This window comes from Oncorhynchus keta, chromosome 12 (genome assembly GCF_023373465.1).
Source record: "Oncorhynchus keta strain PuntledgeMale-10-30-2019 chromosome 12, Oket_V2, whole genome shotgun sequence".
Taxonomy (NCBI): Eukaryota; Metazoa; Chordata; class Actinopteri; order Salmoniformes; family Salmonidae; genus Oncorhynchus; species Oncorhynchus keta.
Genome location: NC_068432.1, coordinates 50551396 through 50568252, shown reverse-complemented (window position 1 = coordinate 50568252; position 16857 = coordinate 50551396). Strand labels below are relative to the sequence as shown.

Genomic DNA, 16857 nt, shown 5'->3' with positions numbered 1-16857 from the left:
TATTACCTCCTGTATATAGCCATGTTATTACCTGGTACTCCCTGTATATATCCATGTTATTACCTGGTACTTCCTGTATATATCCATGTTATTACCTGGTACTTCCTGTATATAGCCATGTTATTACCTCCTGTATATAGCCATGTTATTACCTGGTACTTCCTGTATATATCCATGTTATTACCTGGTACTTCCTGTATATATCCATGTTATTACCTGGTACTTCCTGTATATAGCCATGTTATTACCTCCCTGTATATAGCCATGTTATTACCTGGTACTTCCTGTATATATCCATGTTATTACCTGGTACTTCCTGTATATATCCATGTTATTACCTGGTACTTCCTGTATATATCCATGTTATTACCTGGTACTTCCTGTATATAGCCATGTTATTACCTCCTGTATATAGCCATGTTATTACCTGGTACTCCCTGTATATATCCATGTTATTACCTGGTACTTCCTGTATATAGCCATGTTATTACCTGGTACTTCCTGTATATATCCATGTTATTACCTGGTACTTCCTGTATATATCCATGTTATTACCTGGTACTTCCTGTATATATCCATGTTATTACCTGGTACTTCCTGTATATAGCCATGTTATTACCTCCTGTATATATCCATGTTATTACCTGGTACTTCCTGTATATATCCATGTTATTACCTGGTACTTCCTGTATATAGCCATGTTATTACCTCCTGTATATAGCCATGTTATTACCTGGTACTTCCTGTATATATCCATGTTATTACCTGGTACTTCCTGTATATATCCATGTTATTACCTGGTACTTCCTGTATATATCCATGTTATTACCTGGTACTTCCTGTATATAGCCATGTTATTACCTCCCTGTATATATCCATGTTATTACCTGGTACTCCTGTATATAGCCATGTTATTACCTGGTACTCCTGTATATATCCATGTTATTACCTCTCCTGTATATATCCATGTTATTACCTGGTACTTCCTGTATATAGCCATGTTATTACCTGGTACTTCCTGTAAAGCCATGTTATTACCTGGTACTCCATGTGTAAAGCCATGTTATTTCCTGGTACTCCTGTATATAGCCATGTTATTACCTGGTACTCCCTGTATATAGCCATGTTATTACCTGGTACTCCCTGTATATATCCATGTTATTACCTGGTGCTTCCTGTGTAAAGCCATGTTATTACCTGGTACTCCATGTGTAAAGCCATGTTATTTCCTGGTACTCCTGTATATATCCATGTTATTACCTGGTACTTCCTGTATATAGCCATGTTATTACCTGGTACTTCCTGTATATATCCATGTTATTACCTGGTACTTCCTGTATATATCCATGTTATTACCTGGTACTTCCTGTATATATCCATGTTATTACCTGGTACTTCCTGTATATAGCCATGTTATTACCTCCCTGTATATATCCATGTTATTACCTGGTACTTCCTGTATATATCCATGTTATTACCTGGTACTTCCTGTATATAGCCATGTTATTACCTCCCTGTATATAGCCATGTTATTACCTGGTACTTCCTGTATATATCCATGTTATTACCTGGTACTTCCTGTATATATCCATGTTATTACCTGGTACTTCCTGTATATATCCATGTTATTACCTGGTACTTCCTGTATATAGCCATGTTATTACCTCCCTGTATATATCCATGTTATTACCTGGTACTCCCTGTATATATCCATGTTATTACCTCCCTGTATATATCCATGTTATTACCTGGTACTTCCTGTATATAGCCATGTTATTACCTGGTACTTCCTGTGTAAAGCCATGTTATTACCTGGTACTCCATGTGTAAAGCCATGTTATTTCCTGGTACTCCCTGTATATAGCCATGTTATTACCTGGTACTCCTGTATATAGCCATGTTATTACCTGGTACTCCCTGTATATATCCATGTTATTACCTGGTGCTTCCTGTGTAAAGCCATGTTATTACCTGGTACTCCATGTGTAAAGCCATGTTATTTCCTGGTACTCCCTGTATATAGCCATGTTATTACCTGGTACTCCCTGTATATAGCCATGTTATTACCTGGTACTCCCTGTATATATCCATGTTATTACCTGGTACTTCCTGTGTAAAGCCATGTTATTACCTGGTACTCCCTGTGTAAAGCCATGTTATTACCTGGTACTTCCTGTGTAAAGCCATGTTATTACCTGGTACTCCCTGTGTAAAGCCATGTTATTACCTCCCTGTATATAGCCACGTTATTACCTGGTACTCCCTGTATATAGCCATGTTATTACCTGGTACTCCCTGTATATAGCCATGTTATTACCTCCCTGTATATAGCCATGTTATTACCTGGTACTTCCTGTATATAGCCATGTTATTACCTGGTACTCCCTGTGTAAAGCCATGTTATTACCTGGTACTTCCTGTGTAAAGCCATGTTATTACCTGGTACTCCCTGTGTAAAGCCATGTTATTACCTGGTACTTCCTGTGTAAAGCCATGTTATTACCTGGTACTCCATGTGTAAAGCCATGTTATTTCCTGGTACTCCCTGTATATATCCATGTTATTACCTGGTACTTCCTGTATATATCCATGTTATTACCTGGTACTCCCTGTGTAAAGCCATGTTATTACCTGGTACTTCCTGTGTAAAGCCATGTTATTACCTGGTACTCCCTGTGTAAAGCCATGTTATTACCTGGTACTTCCTGTGTAAAGCCATGTTATTACCTGGTACTTCCTGTGTAAAGCCATGTTATTACCTGGTACTTCCTGTGTAAAGCCATGTTATTACCTGGTACTTCCTATGTTAAGCCATGTTACTGTTATTCACTGTGTATTTAATCTTCGTGTCACTATTTCTATTTATTTATTATGTAAATCTTATCTTTAACTCTGCATTGTTTGAAAAAGGACCCGTAAGTAAGCATTTCACCCGTTAGTCGACACCCGTTCTTTACAAAAACCGCTGACAATAGTATTGATTTGATTCCCTCCGTACTGTAGCACAAACTGGGATGTCTGACAGAACACTGCTGCAAGTGGAACCTCACCGTCTAGCACTTGAAGATTCTTAGAATCCGTTAGTATAGGAAGTTGGATGGAACACAAGCTGTCTTCAGCAGACGTACCTGTAAGATGAGCAGGGCCAGGAAGTAAAGGTTAGCAGCTCGTTTGAACTGCTCGAACAGATTCAGCGGGATGAACGTCAAGGCGTTATATTTGTATGTCTTGATTCCATTCCCCTAGGGAACAAAAACAACAGTACATTTGGTAAGACGGTGAACTGAAGAAATAAGGACAAGTACATAAACATGGTTAAGATCACACAGGGAGAAATCTTCCACTTTAAAATGTCCATACAGAGACGTGAGGCTCCTATAAATACAAAACACTGTTTTTAACAATGGTTTCTGGGAAGACACAACTGGGCTTTACGTATACAGAGTGGTTTAGACTATTATGGCCATTAACAGTAGGGAGACTTTAGGGAAGAACTACTTCCTCAGAAGGTCCTTTGGTTCCTAGTTGAGTGTGAACACATTGTCTGTGTATGTGGGATATTCTCTCATTTGGGTCTAGGGTGGAACAGTTCTCTCTCTCGCTCTCTCTCTCTCCCTCTGTGTCACACGAGGAACTTTGTGCTAATTTTCATAAACAACAAACAGCAGCCACAATCCTGAGGGGGGTGGGATGATTAGACAAAAAAAAACTGTCCCAAATGACAACCAACAGTTGAAGTCGGACGTTTCAGTCGCGAAAGCACTAGGCATGCACGAGAGCACCAGCTGTTCCGGATGGATGTGTGGTAACGCACTCAGTAGCCGATGTGAAGATAACCCTATAGTGTGGGGGCTGTGCTTTGGGTTATGCCCTGGCCGGGGGAATCATCGGATGGGGCCTCAGTGTTTGACCCCTCCTGTCTCAGCCTCCAGTATTTTTGCTGCAGTAGTTTATGTGTCGGGGGGCTAGGGTCAGTCTGTTATATCTGGAGTATTTCTCCTGTCTTATCAGGTGTCCTGTGTGAATTTAAGTATGCTCTCTAATTCTCTCTTTCTTTCTTTCTCTCTCTCAGGGGACCTGAGGCCTAGGACCATGCCTCAGGACTACCTGGCATGATGACTCGTTGCTGTCCCCAGTCCACCTGGCCGTGCTGCTGCTCCAGTTTCAACTGTTCTGCCTGCGGCTATGGAACCCTGACCTGTCCCAGACCTGCTGTTTTCAACTCTCTAGAGACAGCAGGAGAGGTAGAGATACTCTCAATGATCGGCTAAGAAAAGCCAACTGACATTTACTCCTGAGGTGCTTACTTGCTGCACCCTCGACAACTACTGTGATTATTATTATTTGACCCTGCTGGTCATTTATGAACATTTGAACATCTTGGCCATGTTCTGTTATAATCTCCATCCGGCACAGCCAGGAGAGGACTGGCCACCCCACATAGCCAGGTTCCTCTCTAGGTTTCTTCCTAGGTTGTGGCCTTTCTAGGGAGTTTTTCCTAGCCACCGTGCTTCTACACCTACATTGCTTGCTGTTTGGGGTTTTAGGCTGGGTTTCTGTACAGCACTTTGAGATATCAGCTGATGTAAGAAGGGCTTTATAAATACATTTGATTTGATCAAAACCTTTAAAAACAGGTTAACATTCACAAAGCCGCTGGGCCAGACGGATTACGTGTACTCAACTGTTCCGGACACCCTAGACCCACTCCAATTCGCATACCGCCCCAACATAGCGTCATCTGTCTATCTCAATCGCACTCCAGACTGCCCTTTCTCACCTGGATAAAAGGAACACGTATGTGAGAATGCTGTTCATTGACTACAGCTCAGCGTTCAACACCATAGTGCCCACGAAGCTCATCAATAAGCTGAGGACTCGGGGACTAAACACCTCCCTCTGCAACTGGATCCTGGACTTCCTAACGGGCCGCCCCCAGGTGGTAAGAGTAGGCAACAACACGTCTGCCACGCTGATCCTTAACACTGGGGCCCCTCAGGGGTGTGTACTGCGTCCCCTCCTGTATTCCCTGTTCACCCACGACTGTGGGGCCAATCACAACTCCAACATCATCATTAAGTTTGCTGACGACACAAGAGTGGTAGGCCTGATCCCCGACAACGATGAGACAGCCTATAGGGAGGAGGTCAGAGAACTGGCAGTGTGGTGCCAGGACAACAACCTCTCCCTCAATGTGAGCAAAACAAAGGAGCTGATCGTGAACTACAGGAAAAGGCGGGCCGAACACGCCCCCATTAACATTGACGGGGCTTAAGTGGAGCGTGTTCGAGAGTTTCAAGTTCCATGGTGTCCACATCACCAACGAACTATCATGGTCCAAACACACCGACAGTCGTGAAGAGGGCACGAGAAACATTTCCCCCCTCAGGATACTGAAAAGATTTGGCGTGGGTCCTCAGATACTCAAAAGGTTCTACAGCTGCACCATCGAGAGCATCCCGACCGATTGCATCCCCGCCTGGTATGGCAATGGCTCCCCCCTCCCCGCTGTTGCTACTCCCTGTTTGTTTGTTACCTTGTCACTTCGCCCCCACCTACATGTACTGATTATCTCAACTAGCCTGTACCCCTCCACACTGACTTGGTACCGGTGCCCCCTGTATATAGCCTCCACACTGACTTGGTACCCCCAAGCCATTAAATAGCCTCCAACACTGACTCTGTACTGGTGCCCCCAGAAAATGTATATAGTCTCCACATTGACTCTGTTTGTTTGTACCCCCTGTATATAGTCTCCCACACTGACTTGGTATCCAACTGCCCCCTGTATATAGCCTCCACACTGATTTGGTACCGGTGCCCCCTGTATATAGCCTCCACACTGACTTGGTACAGGTGCCCCCTGTATATAGCCTCCACACTGACTTGGTACCGGTGCCCCCTGTATAGAGACCTCCACACTGACTTGGTACCGGTGCCCCCTGTATATAGCCTCCACACTGACTTGGTACCGGTGCCCCCTGTATATAGCCTCCACACTGACTCTGTACCGTAATAACCTGTATATAGCCTCCACATTGACTCTGTACCGGTACCCCCTGTATATAGTCTCCACATTGACTCTGTACCGGTACCCCCTGTATATAGCCTACACATTGACTCTGTACTGTAACACCCTGTATATAGTCTCCACATTGACTCTGTACTGGTGCCCCCTGTATATAGCCTCCACACTGACTCTGTACTGGTGCCCCCTGTATATAGTCTCCACATTGACTCTGTACCGTAATACCCTGTATATAGCCTCCACATTGATTCTGTACTGGTACCCCCTGTATATAGCCTCCACATTGATTCTGTACTGGTACCCCCTGTATATAGCCTCCACACTGACTCTGTACTGGTGCCCCCTGTATATAGTCTCCACATTGACTCTGTACCGTAATACCCTGTATAGTCTCCACATTGACTCTGTACTGGTACCCCCTGTATATAGCCTCCACATTGACTCTGTACCGGTACCCCCTGTATATAGCCATGGTGTCCACATCACCAACGAACTATCATGGTCCAAACACACCGACAGTCGTGAAGAGGGCACGAGAAACATTTCCCCCCTCAGGATACTGAAAAGATTTGTACGTGGGTCCTCAGATACTCAAATTGGTTCTACAGCTGCACCATCGAGAGCATCCCATTGACTCTGATTGCATCCCCGCCTGGTATGGCAATGGCTCCCCCCTCCCCGCTGTTGCTACTCCCTGTTTGTTTGTTACCTTGTCACTTCGCCCCCACCTACATGTACTGATTATCTCAACTAGCCTGTACCCCTCCACACTGACTTGGTACCGGTGCCCCCTGTATATAGCCTCCACACTGACTTGGTACCGGTGCCCCCTGTATATAGCCTCCACACTGACTCTGTACCTCCACATTGACTCTGTACCGGTACCCCCTGTATATAGTCTCCACATTGACTCTGTACTGTAATACCCTGTATATAGCCTCCACACTGACTCTGTACCATAATACCCTGTATATAGCCTCCACATTGACTCTGTACCGGTACCCCCTGTATATAGCCTCCACATTGACTCTGTACCGGTACCCCCTGTATATAGCCTCCACACTGACTCTGTACCGTAATACCCTGTATATAGCCTCCACATTGACTCTGTACCGGTACCCCTGTATATAGCCTCCACATTGACTCTGTACCTCCTCATTGACTCTGTACCGGTACCCCTGTATATAGCCTCCACATTGACTCTGTACCGGTACCCCTGTATATAGCCTCCACATTGACTCTGTACCTCCACATTGACTCTGTACCGTAATACCCTGTATATAGCCTCCACATTGACTCTGTACCGGTACCCCTGTATATAGCCTCCACATTGACTCTGTACCTCCACATTGACTCTGTACCGTAATACCCTGTATATAGCCTCCACATTGACTCTGTACCGGTACCCCTGTATATAGCCTCCACACTGACTCTGTACCGTAATACCCTGTATATAGCCTCCACATTGATATTTAACTGCTGCTCTTTAATTATTTGTTACTTTTTTGTTGTTGTTGTAACTTGTTAAAACAACATTGTTGGTTAAAGGGCTCGTAAGTAAACATTTCACTGAAAAGTCTACACCTGTTGAATTCGGCACATGTGATAAATAAAACGTGATTTGATTTTACACCAGTGTAAGGGTCAAGTGGACTTTATAAGAGTAGTCTTAAAAGGAAAAACAGCAGCAGCTAGGTGAAGTACCATTATGGATAAGAGAGTGTGGTTTAGGAGTGGTGCTGTAAAGTGTAGTGGCTTTAGCCCAGACTCTCTGCTCTTTATTTAACCAGGGAAAGCAGCACATTTAGTTACACACAGTACACCCTACACTTGCTCTGTCCATTCCTTTAAAGAATTACTAACAGAAGAAAGAGGGAGGTTGGTTTTTAGGCGAGTGTCTACGGAATTTCCCAGTGTCGTAATCCCAATACCTTACGGCAGGCAGAGCACAACCACGGATCACAGAAAAACAAATGAATAGCTGCAAACAAAAGCTGAGCTATTTTCAGATGTCAGAGAAGACTTAGTCATAGTTTGACATCTGTACTTTGTGCCACCAATGTGCCTGCAGTTAGCAAACCAACAAGCCTTTTTTTTTTTTTTTTTTTTAATAGACAACTGAATGAGATTCATATCACCTAATTTTCATAATGGTAGCCTTGATTTCAGGATAACTCTCTGATGATCGACACTGAGGAGTGTGGTAACATGAGATTATTCTAATGGTGACTAACAAGTAAATGAACACTAAAGATAATAAGTTCTATCGCCACAGATGGGGAAAGAGAGCCAACTACAGACTAACCAGAAGTCCTGTTCTGTCAGTCACTGGTAAATACCTATATATATATATATATATAATTTTCAGCCCAGAGTGTATTTTATGGAGCTGTAATAATGCAAAGTGTTCAGGCCAATCTGACAGACACATCAGCACAGGAAGGAGGAAGTCGGGACAACCAGAAAGGATCAAATAAAATAACACACTTCCTTATTGTCCATGATGCACTGGATCTACTGCTGCGTCAACGATGACAACATTGGAAAGTACGTAATAGTATGCAAACGGAAAGAAATCTCAACAAAGCACTGGCCTTTTATCTCCTAACGTACTCAAATATGGGCTTGTTTAAGGGACGACACTGTGCTCCCCCTAAGCACATTACAGCGATCGGTTTCTATCGGTTTCTACCGACCTCTGTGTTTACCCTTTATTGTCACGCTCCTGCCAGCAACTGGCATTACTCCTAAAACAATATATACCGGTTTCATTAGTCAATACTTTGCTTTACTCAGTCTGAGGCTGGTGTTCATGAGGCTGGTGTTCATGAGGCTGGTGTTCATGAGGCTGGTGTTCATGAGGCTGGTGTTCATGAGGCTGGTGTTCATGAGGCTGGTGTTCATGAGGCTGGTGTTCATGAGGCTGGTGTTCATGAGGCTGGTGTTCATGAGGCTGGTGTTCGTGAGGGTATGCAACTACAAACGGTTTTAAACCGGTTTTAAACCTTTTACAATTGGGAATCTAAAACATGTGTTTCTTATTGGACAAGTCCAGGTACATCTTTCCTGTTTCTGTCCATTGCCTTTGTGTGTTGGCTAACGAACAAGACCTAGACTTGAACCAGCAGTTCTAGGTAGAACTGGGAGAGAGGGAACTTACTGCATATTTACTCTTCTTGAGACACAAGAAGTATTTTTTCTGAAACTCTGGCAGGTTACAGAAGGCCCTGTCGTTTGCTTTGACTCTCCAACCAGACTCTGGAAACAAAAGGGCAGACAGTCAAGACTCTGGAAACAAAAGGGCAGACAGTCAAGACTCTGGAAACAAAAGGGCAGACAGTCAAGACTCTGGAAACAAAAGGGCAGACAGTCAAGACTCTGGAAACAAAAGGGCAGACAGTCAAGACTCTGGAAACAAAAGGGCAGACAGTCAAGACTCTGGAAACAAAAGGGCAGACAGTCAAGACTCTGGAAACAAAAGGGCAGACAGTCAAGACTCTGGAAACAAAAGGGCAGACAGTCAAGACTCTGGAAACAAAAGGGCAGACAGTCAAGACTCTGGAAACAAAAGGGCAGACAGTCAAGACTCTGGAAACAAAAAGGCAGACAGTCAAGACTCTGGAAACAAAAGGGCAGACAGAACATGGCAGCTGAATGGTGAAACTGGTACATTTCCAAATGAATGAAAAGGTGGTATTACCATTATTAAGGGTGGTTTCTCAGATGATTGTCTAATGGATGAGGTGTGTGTGTGTGTGTGTGTGCTCCCAGTCTCTTACCGGTGCTCTTGGCCTCTTCGACCTGTGGCCGCTCTTCGTCTGAGCCGGGGTCCAACTCATCATCTGTCTCGTCATCACTATATGGCATGACCTCATCGTCAGGCCCAAGTGACCCCTGGGAGTCTGCTCGCTCCCGACTCATAGTGGAGAAACGTCTGGAGGTCGCTCACTGGGGGGTGAGGGAGGGGGATAGGGGGTTGAGGGAACAGGAGAGAAAGGGGAGGGTGGAAAAGAGGAGAGAGAGAAAGGGGAGGGTGGAAAAGAGGAGAGAGAGAAAGGGGAGGGTGGAAAAGAGGAGAGAGAGAAAGGGGAGGGTGGAAAAGAGGAGAGAGAGAAAGGGGAGGGTGGAAAAGAGGAGAGAGAGAAAGGGGAGGGTGGAAAGAGGAGAGAGAAAGGGGAGGGTGGAAAAAAGGAGAGAGAGAGAGTTTTCACCGAGGAGTATTTTGAAATAGCCACAGATTCCTGCAAATGATTTTGCCAACTCATTCTTCCAAAGCAAAACCGGTTTCACATTCACAAAGCATGTCAGAGGACTTGAAGTGCACTAAACAGTCAAGTCCACTTAGATTTCAGTCTTTGACAAGGTAAGGAAACTAAAGCACTCGTGTCATAAACAAGATAAAATGTTTGTGTCATACTAGATACACTAAATAGCCAATAGTATGTGGACACTCCTCCATATTAGTGGATTCGGCTATTTCAGGAGTTGACAGGAGTATAAAATGGAGTACACAGCCATGCATTGGCAGTAGAATGGCCTGTACACTGGCAGTAGAATGCCCTGTACACTGGCAGTAGAATGGCCTGTACACTGGCAGTAGAATGGCCTGTACACTGGCAGTAGAATGGCCTGTACACTGGCAGTAGAATGGCCTGTACACTGGCAGTAGAATGGCCTGTACACTGGCAGTAGAATGGCCTGTACACTGGCAGTAGAATGGCCTGTACACTGGCAGTAGAATGGCCTGTACACTGGCAGTAGAATGGCCTGTACACTGGCAGTAGAATGGCCTGTACACTGGCAGTAGAATGGCCTGTACACTGGCCTGTACTGAAGAACTTGGGTGACTTTCAACATGGCACCACCACCATCGTAGGATGCCACCTTTCCAATAAGGCAGTTCGTCAAATCTCTGCCCTGCTTGACCTGCCCCGGTCAACAGTAAGCACTGTTGTTGTGGAGTGGAAATGTCTAGGAGCAAAAAAGGCTCAGCTGCGAAGTGGTAGGCCACACAAGCTCACAGTGCTGAAGCGCGTAGCGTGTAAAAATCATCTGTCCTCAGTTGCAACACTCACTTCCGAGTTCCAAACTGCCTCCGGAAGCAACGTCAGCACAATAACTGTTCGCCGGGAGCTTCGTGAAATGGATTTCCATGGCCGAGCAGACGCACACAAGCCTAAGATCACCAAGCGTCGGCTGGAGAGGTGGAAAACTCGCCGCCATTGAAATGGAGAAGTGAAAACTCGTTCTCTGGATTGATGAATCACGTTTCACCATCTGGCAGTCTGACTGAAAAATCTGGGTTTGGCGGATGCCAGAACGCTACCTGCACCAATGCATAATGGCAACTGTAAAGTTTGGTGGAGGACGAATAAAGGTCTGGGGCTGAATTTGTCATGGTTCAGGGTAGTTCCCTTCATTCAATGAAAGGGAACTCTTTACGCTACAGCAGGCAATGGCATTCTAGACGATTATGCGCTTCCAAAACTGTGTGGCAACATTTTGAGTGGAGGCTGTTATAGCAGCAAAGGGAGGACCAACTCCATATTAATACCCATGATTTTGGAATGAGATGTTTGATGAGCAAGTATCCACACACTTGTAACATTTGTAGCGTAGAACCATGAGCAAAAATACAACTAAAAAGAGAATAACCCCCCCCCCCCCAATCTTTCAACTACATAAAACCTTAAGGCAACAGCAGGTTTAAATATAGACAAATAGCCCAGGTGAATTTCCATTTCCAGTCACTAACCCTACCCGTTTTAAGAAGTTGGTGGCAATGAGGTTGATCAGCAAGGCAGCAACCGCATTCCTAAAGTTAAACCCAGAGACAAAGAAGTGATCTACAGACAGAAAGCATCTGAGTCTCAAACGACACACTTTGTAGATGCACTACTGTTGACCAGGGCTAGTGCTCTTATATAGGATAAATGTAGGTTGCTATTTGGGATGCAGACAGCCCTTCAGGTGACTACGCTGCTCTGTAGAGCTACCTCTTCAACACATGCCAAACTACACCCATCACAAATCACAGTAGAACCACAGCCAGAAATGTCAAGTCAGTCTGCCATTATTCCAGCTCAGGTAAAAAAAATAAAAAAATAAAAAATTATATATATATTTTTTTAAATTGATGGAAATTAATCACAGAACTAGACTTAAAAAAAAAAACTATTCTCCCTGTCCCATGTCCACTCAACTGCACTGCCAAATCAGCAATGTCAGCACAACAACCTGGGGTATTTATTGAGCCAATAATATGTAGGTAAGCATTTTGTGCCATGATATAAATGTAGATTACTACTACCAATAATACACAGAGCACACTATCATATAGTTAACTCACATAGTTAACACACTATCATATAGTTAACTCATATGGCTTTCAATGTCTTGTTAGATTATAGCTTTAAAAAAAAAATGGGTAATGGTCAAACATCCTAAAATGCCTCTCAGCGTGCCTCTCAGCGTGCCTCTCAGCGTGCCTCTCAGCGTGCCTCTCAGCGTGCCTCTCAGCGTGCCTCTCAGCGTACCTCTCAGCGTACCTCTCAGTAACTCAGTGTTAGCCTTTTGGCAGCAAGGTCTTTTAGTCTCTTGGCGAGGAGGTCATGACTGAGGAGTGTTTTGCTCCCATTATAAAAGTCTGACATAGTCCAGTAATTACCTCCTCACACCCACAGAGGCCAAAAACCCTGTTACATACCCCAAAACCACTACATGACCTGCTCTCTTTAATTCAAATAGAGCAGTGAAGGAAAACATTCACACCAAACTGATCAGCGACTTGATCTGAATTACAAGTCCATTTTTACAAGCTTTTGTTAAAGTTACAAAAATCAAGGAAACAAAAAAAACAATACAAAAGGCTACATCATATTTTAATTAGTTTGATAATGTTATGTACTTTAGGTGTTTGGCACTAAGACAGCATTGAATGAGTTGTATTCCGCCATAAGCAAACAAGAAAACACTCACCCAGAGGCAGCGCTCACAGTAGCCAGAAACTTAAATCAGTTTTTACCAAATTTCTATCATCATGTTAAAATGTGCAACCAGAGGGAAAAGAACTCTGGACCACCTACAGTTGAAGTCGTAAGTTTACATACACTTTGGTTGGAGTCATTAAAACTCGTTTTTCAACCACTCCACAAATATCTTGTAAACAAACTATAGTTTTGGCAAGTCGGTTAGGATATCTACTTTGTGCATGACACGTCATTTTTCCAGTAATTGTTTACAGACAGATTATTTCACTTATAATTCACTGTATCACAATTCCAGTGGGTCAGAAGTTTACATACACTAAGTTGACTGTGCCTTTTAAACAGCTTGGAAAATTCCAGAAAATGATGTCATGGCTTTAGAAGCTTCTGATAGGCTAATTGACATCATTTGAGTGAATTGGAGGTGTACCTGTGGATGTATTTCAAGGCCTACCTTCAAACTCAGTGCAGCTTTGCTTGACGTCATGGGAAAATCAAAAGAAAACAGCCAAGAACTCAGAAAAAAAATGGTATACCACAAGTCTGTTTCATCCTTGGGAGCAATTTCCAAACGCCTGAAGGCACCACGTTCATCTGTACAAACAATAGTACGCAAGTATAAACACCATGGAGCCACGCAGCCGTCATACCGCTCAGGAAGGTGACGCGCTCTGTCTCCTAGAGATGAACATACTTTTAAAAAACTTTCTGCAACTGGATCCTGGACTTCCTAACGGGCCGCCCCCAGGTGGTAAGGCTAGTTAACAACACATCCGCCACACTGATCCTCAACACAGGGGCCCTTCAGGGATGCGTTCTCAGTCCCCTCCTGTATTCCCTGTTCATGACTGCACGGCCAGGCACGACTCCAACACAATCATTAAGTTTGCTGATGACACAACAGTGGTAGGCCTGATCACCGAGAACGACGAGACAGCCTGTAGGGAGGAGGTCAGAGACCTGGCCGTGTGGTGCCAGAATAACAACCTCTCCCTCAACGTGATCAAGACAAAGGAGATGATTATGGACTACAGAAAAAAAGAGGGCCGAGCACGCCCCCATTCTCATCGACATGGCTGCAGTGGAGCAGATTGAGAGCTTCAAGTTCCTTGGTGTCCACATCACCAACAAACATGGTCCAAGCACACCAAGTCCGTCATGAAGAGGTCACAACAAAACCTATTCCCCCTCAGGAGACTGAAAAGATTTGGCATGGGCCCTGAGATCCTCAAAAGATTCTTCAGCTGCACTATCGAGAGCATCACTGCCTGGTATGGCAACTGCTCAGGCTCCGACCGCAAAGCACCACTGCTCTTTAATGATTTGATTTGACTACAGAGGGTAGTGCGAACGGCCCAGTACATCACTGAGGCCAAGCTTCCTGCCATCCAGGACCTTCATACCAGGCGGTGTCAGAGGAAGGCCCTAAAAAAAAAAAGTCAAATACTCCAGCCACCCTAGTCATACACTGTTCTATCTGCTACCGCACGGCAAGCGGTACCGGAGCGCCAAGTCTAGGACCAAGAGGGATTTAAAACAGCTTCTACCCCTAAGTCACAAGAGTCAGCTTTTATTTATTTCGTCACATTCCCAGTGAGTCAGAAGTTTCCATACACTCAATTAGTATTTGGTAGCATTGTCTTTAAAATGTTTAACTTGGGTGAAATGTTTTGGGTAGCCTTCCACAAGCTTCCCACAATAAATTTGGTGAATTGGGTGAATTTCGGCCCATTCCTCCTGACGCAGCTGGTGTAACCGAGTCAGGTTTGTAGGCCTCCTTGCTCGCGTAAGATTTTTCCTCCCCTAACACGACCAATGTTGCGCCGCCATAAGGGTCTCACGGTCACGGCCGGTTACGACGACAGCCTGGAAACGAACCCGGATCTGTAGTGACACAGCTAGCACTGTGATGCAGTGTCTAAGAAGGCTGTGCCACTCGGGAGGCCCATCAAATCAAATGTTTAAAAGTGTAGACCTTACTGTGAAATGCTTAGTTAAACCCTTAAATTAACAATGCAGTTCAAGAAATAGAGTTAAGAAAATATTTACTAAATAAAAAAAGGTTTTAAAAAATGTAAAAAATATATTTTTTAAATAAATTTAAAAAGGTAGAACCAACCTTAACCTCCACACCCAAGGGGAGAGTTGCACACAGCTAGGTTGTCGGTAGGCAGCTAGGCCGCACCCTTATTTGACTAACTAAGCAAGGTCTCTCGCTCCCTGTCTGCAGTGATGTCACACTAACAGAGAGCTCCACTACCATTCCTTCCTGCTGTGCTGTGCAGTGCTTAGTGGTCTGAATAATCTCTCCTTCCTCCTGAAGTGGGAACTCAATGGGTGTGTTCAAGTAGTAAGGCTAACGAAGCCAACTAGACAAAAGTTGCCAAATTAAGTCGGGGTTGGGAGGGGGTTCTGCGACAGCCGAAAGTCCAACACTGAAGGGGTTTTCCAACAGCAAGGCTATGATCAATGTTGCAGTGTCAACGTAGCTGCTATTGTTTATTTAAAAAAAGTTTGACGAAAATATAACATGAAAAATAAGCTTTATTATCCCCCAAATCATACACTCAAATTGAAAACATAATGGGTGTACAATTCATTGGTTAGAGAGAGGTCGCACATCACTTTCATTTGTATCCCTGTAGCATCAGTAAAGTTGGTTCCTGTCTGAGTGATGTCTTTGACGACGTTCGCAACGGTCACACAGAAAACAAAGAGTGATTGGTCGACAAATAGAGCCTCCCACTAAGCAGGCGATTGCTGCATGGTACTAGTTGGTGAGAAGCAACTTGAAGGACAGTCTTTAAAAACTGCATGACCTTTGATCAAATGGTGTTTGTTAAGTTCCTGCAGTCGACATGCAAGTTGGATTTTTTTTTATCCCCATAATGCAACACACTTTGAAAAGGCGGTGACCAATGGTCACTCACTAGACAAAATGTATCTGCTTAAAACATGCCCACTCACTACTCCCCACACATACTCCCCACACATACTAAGCAGCGGACTGGTCCAAGCATGGACTAGAGTTTCCATATAGGCTACCAGTTATTTTGTTTCAAATCCATGAAGGGAAGTTGACAAGCGCATACTCTGGGAGAACGGACAGATTATTGGTCATGCAACTCGTCTCCATTAAAATAGGTTCTTTTTTACCCCTTTTTTCTCCCCAATTCCGTGGTATTTAATTAGTAGAGTCTTGTCTCATCGCTGCAACTCCCGTACAGGCGAAGGTCGAGAGTCATGCATCCTCCGAAACACAACCCAACCAAGCAGCACTGCTTCTTGACAACGCACATCCAACTCGGAAAGCCAGCAGCCGCACCAATGTGTCGGAGGAAACACTGTGCACCTGGCGACCTGGTCAGCGTGCACTGCGCCCCGACCCACCACAGGATTCGCTAGTGCGCGATGAGACAAGGATATCCCAGCCGGCCAAACCCTCCCTAACGATGCCGGGCCAATTGTGTATCGCCCCATGGACCTCCCGGTCGCGGCCGGCTGCAACAGAGCCTGGGCTCGAACCCAGAATCTCTGGTGGCACAGCTAGCACTGCCTCCATGATCATCTTGTGTAAAGACTATGCCTTGCTATGGCAGTGCGGAAGAGGGGAGAGAGAAGAGGGACAACAGGCATTGGGAACACCTTTCAAAAGGAGCCTCACTGCCCGCCTGCCCATACCTGGCTGCCTGCCTTCACATACCTGGCTGCCTGCCTTCACACACCTGGCTGCCTGCCTTCACACACCTGGCTGCCTGCCTTCACACACCTGGCTGCCTGCCTTCACACACCTGGCTGCCTGCCTGCCTGCCTTCACACACCTGGCTGCCTGCCTGCCTTCAC

At 44.8% G+C, this 16857-nt stretch overlaps 1 protein-coding gene across 3 annotated transcripts in view; it reads right to left on the bottom strand.

The window, feature by feature from the left end:
* Positions 1-16857, bottom strand: part of LOC118391637 (phospholipid-transporting ATPase IC-like) — a 77253-nt gene that overhangs the window by 49950 nt on the left and 10446 nt on the right. For 2 of the 3 annotated variants that reach the window (XM_052458594.1, XM_052458593.1), the window contains 3 exons: positions 9808-9976; positions 9189-9286; positions 3129-3242 (listed from right to left, as the gene is read on the bottom strand). In XM_052458594.1, coding sequence (XP_052314554.1) covers positions 3129-3242; positions 9189-9286; positions 9808-9949 — 354 coding nt within the window. In that variant the 5' untranslated portion in view covers positions 9950-9976. Of the gene's footprint in view, positions 1-3128; positions 3243-9188; positions 9287-9807; positions 9977-15133; positions 15295-16857 lie in introns of those variants that run through there. The other variant, XM_052458595.1, reaches the window with a different exon arrangement.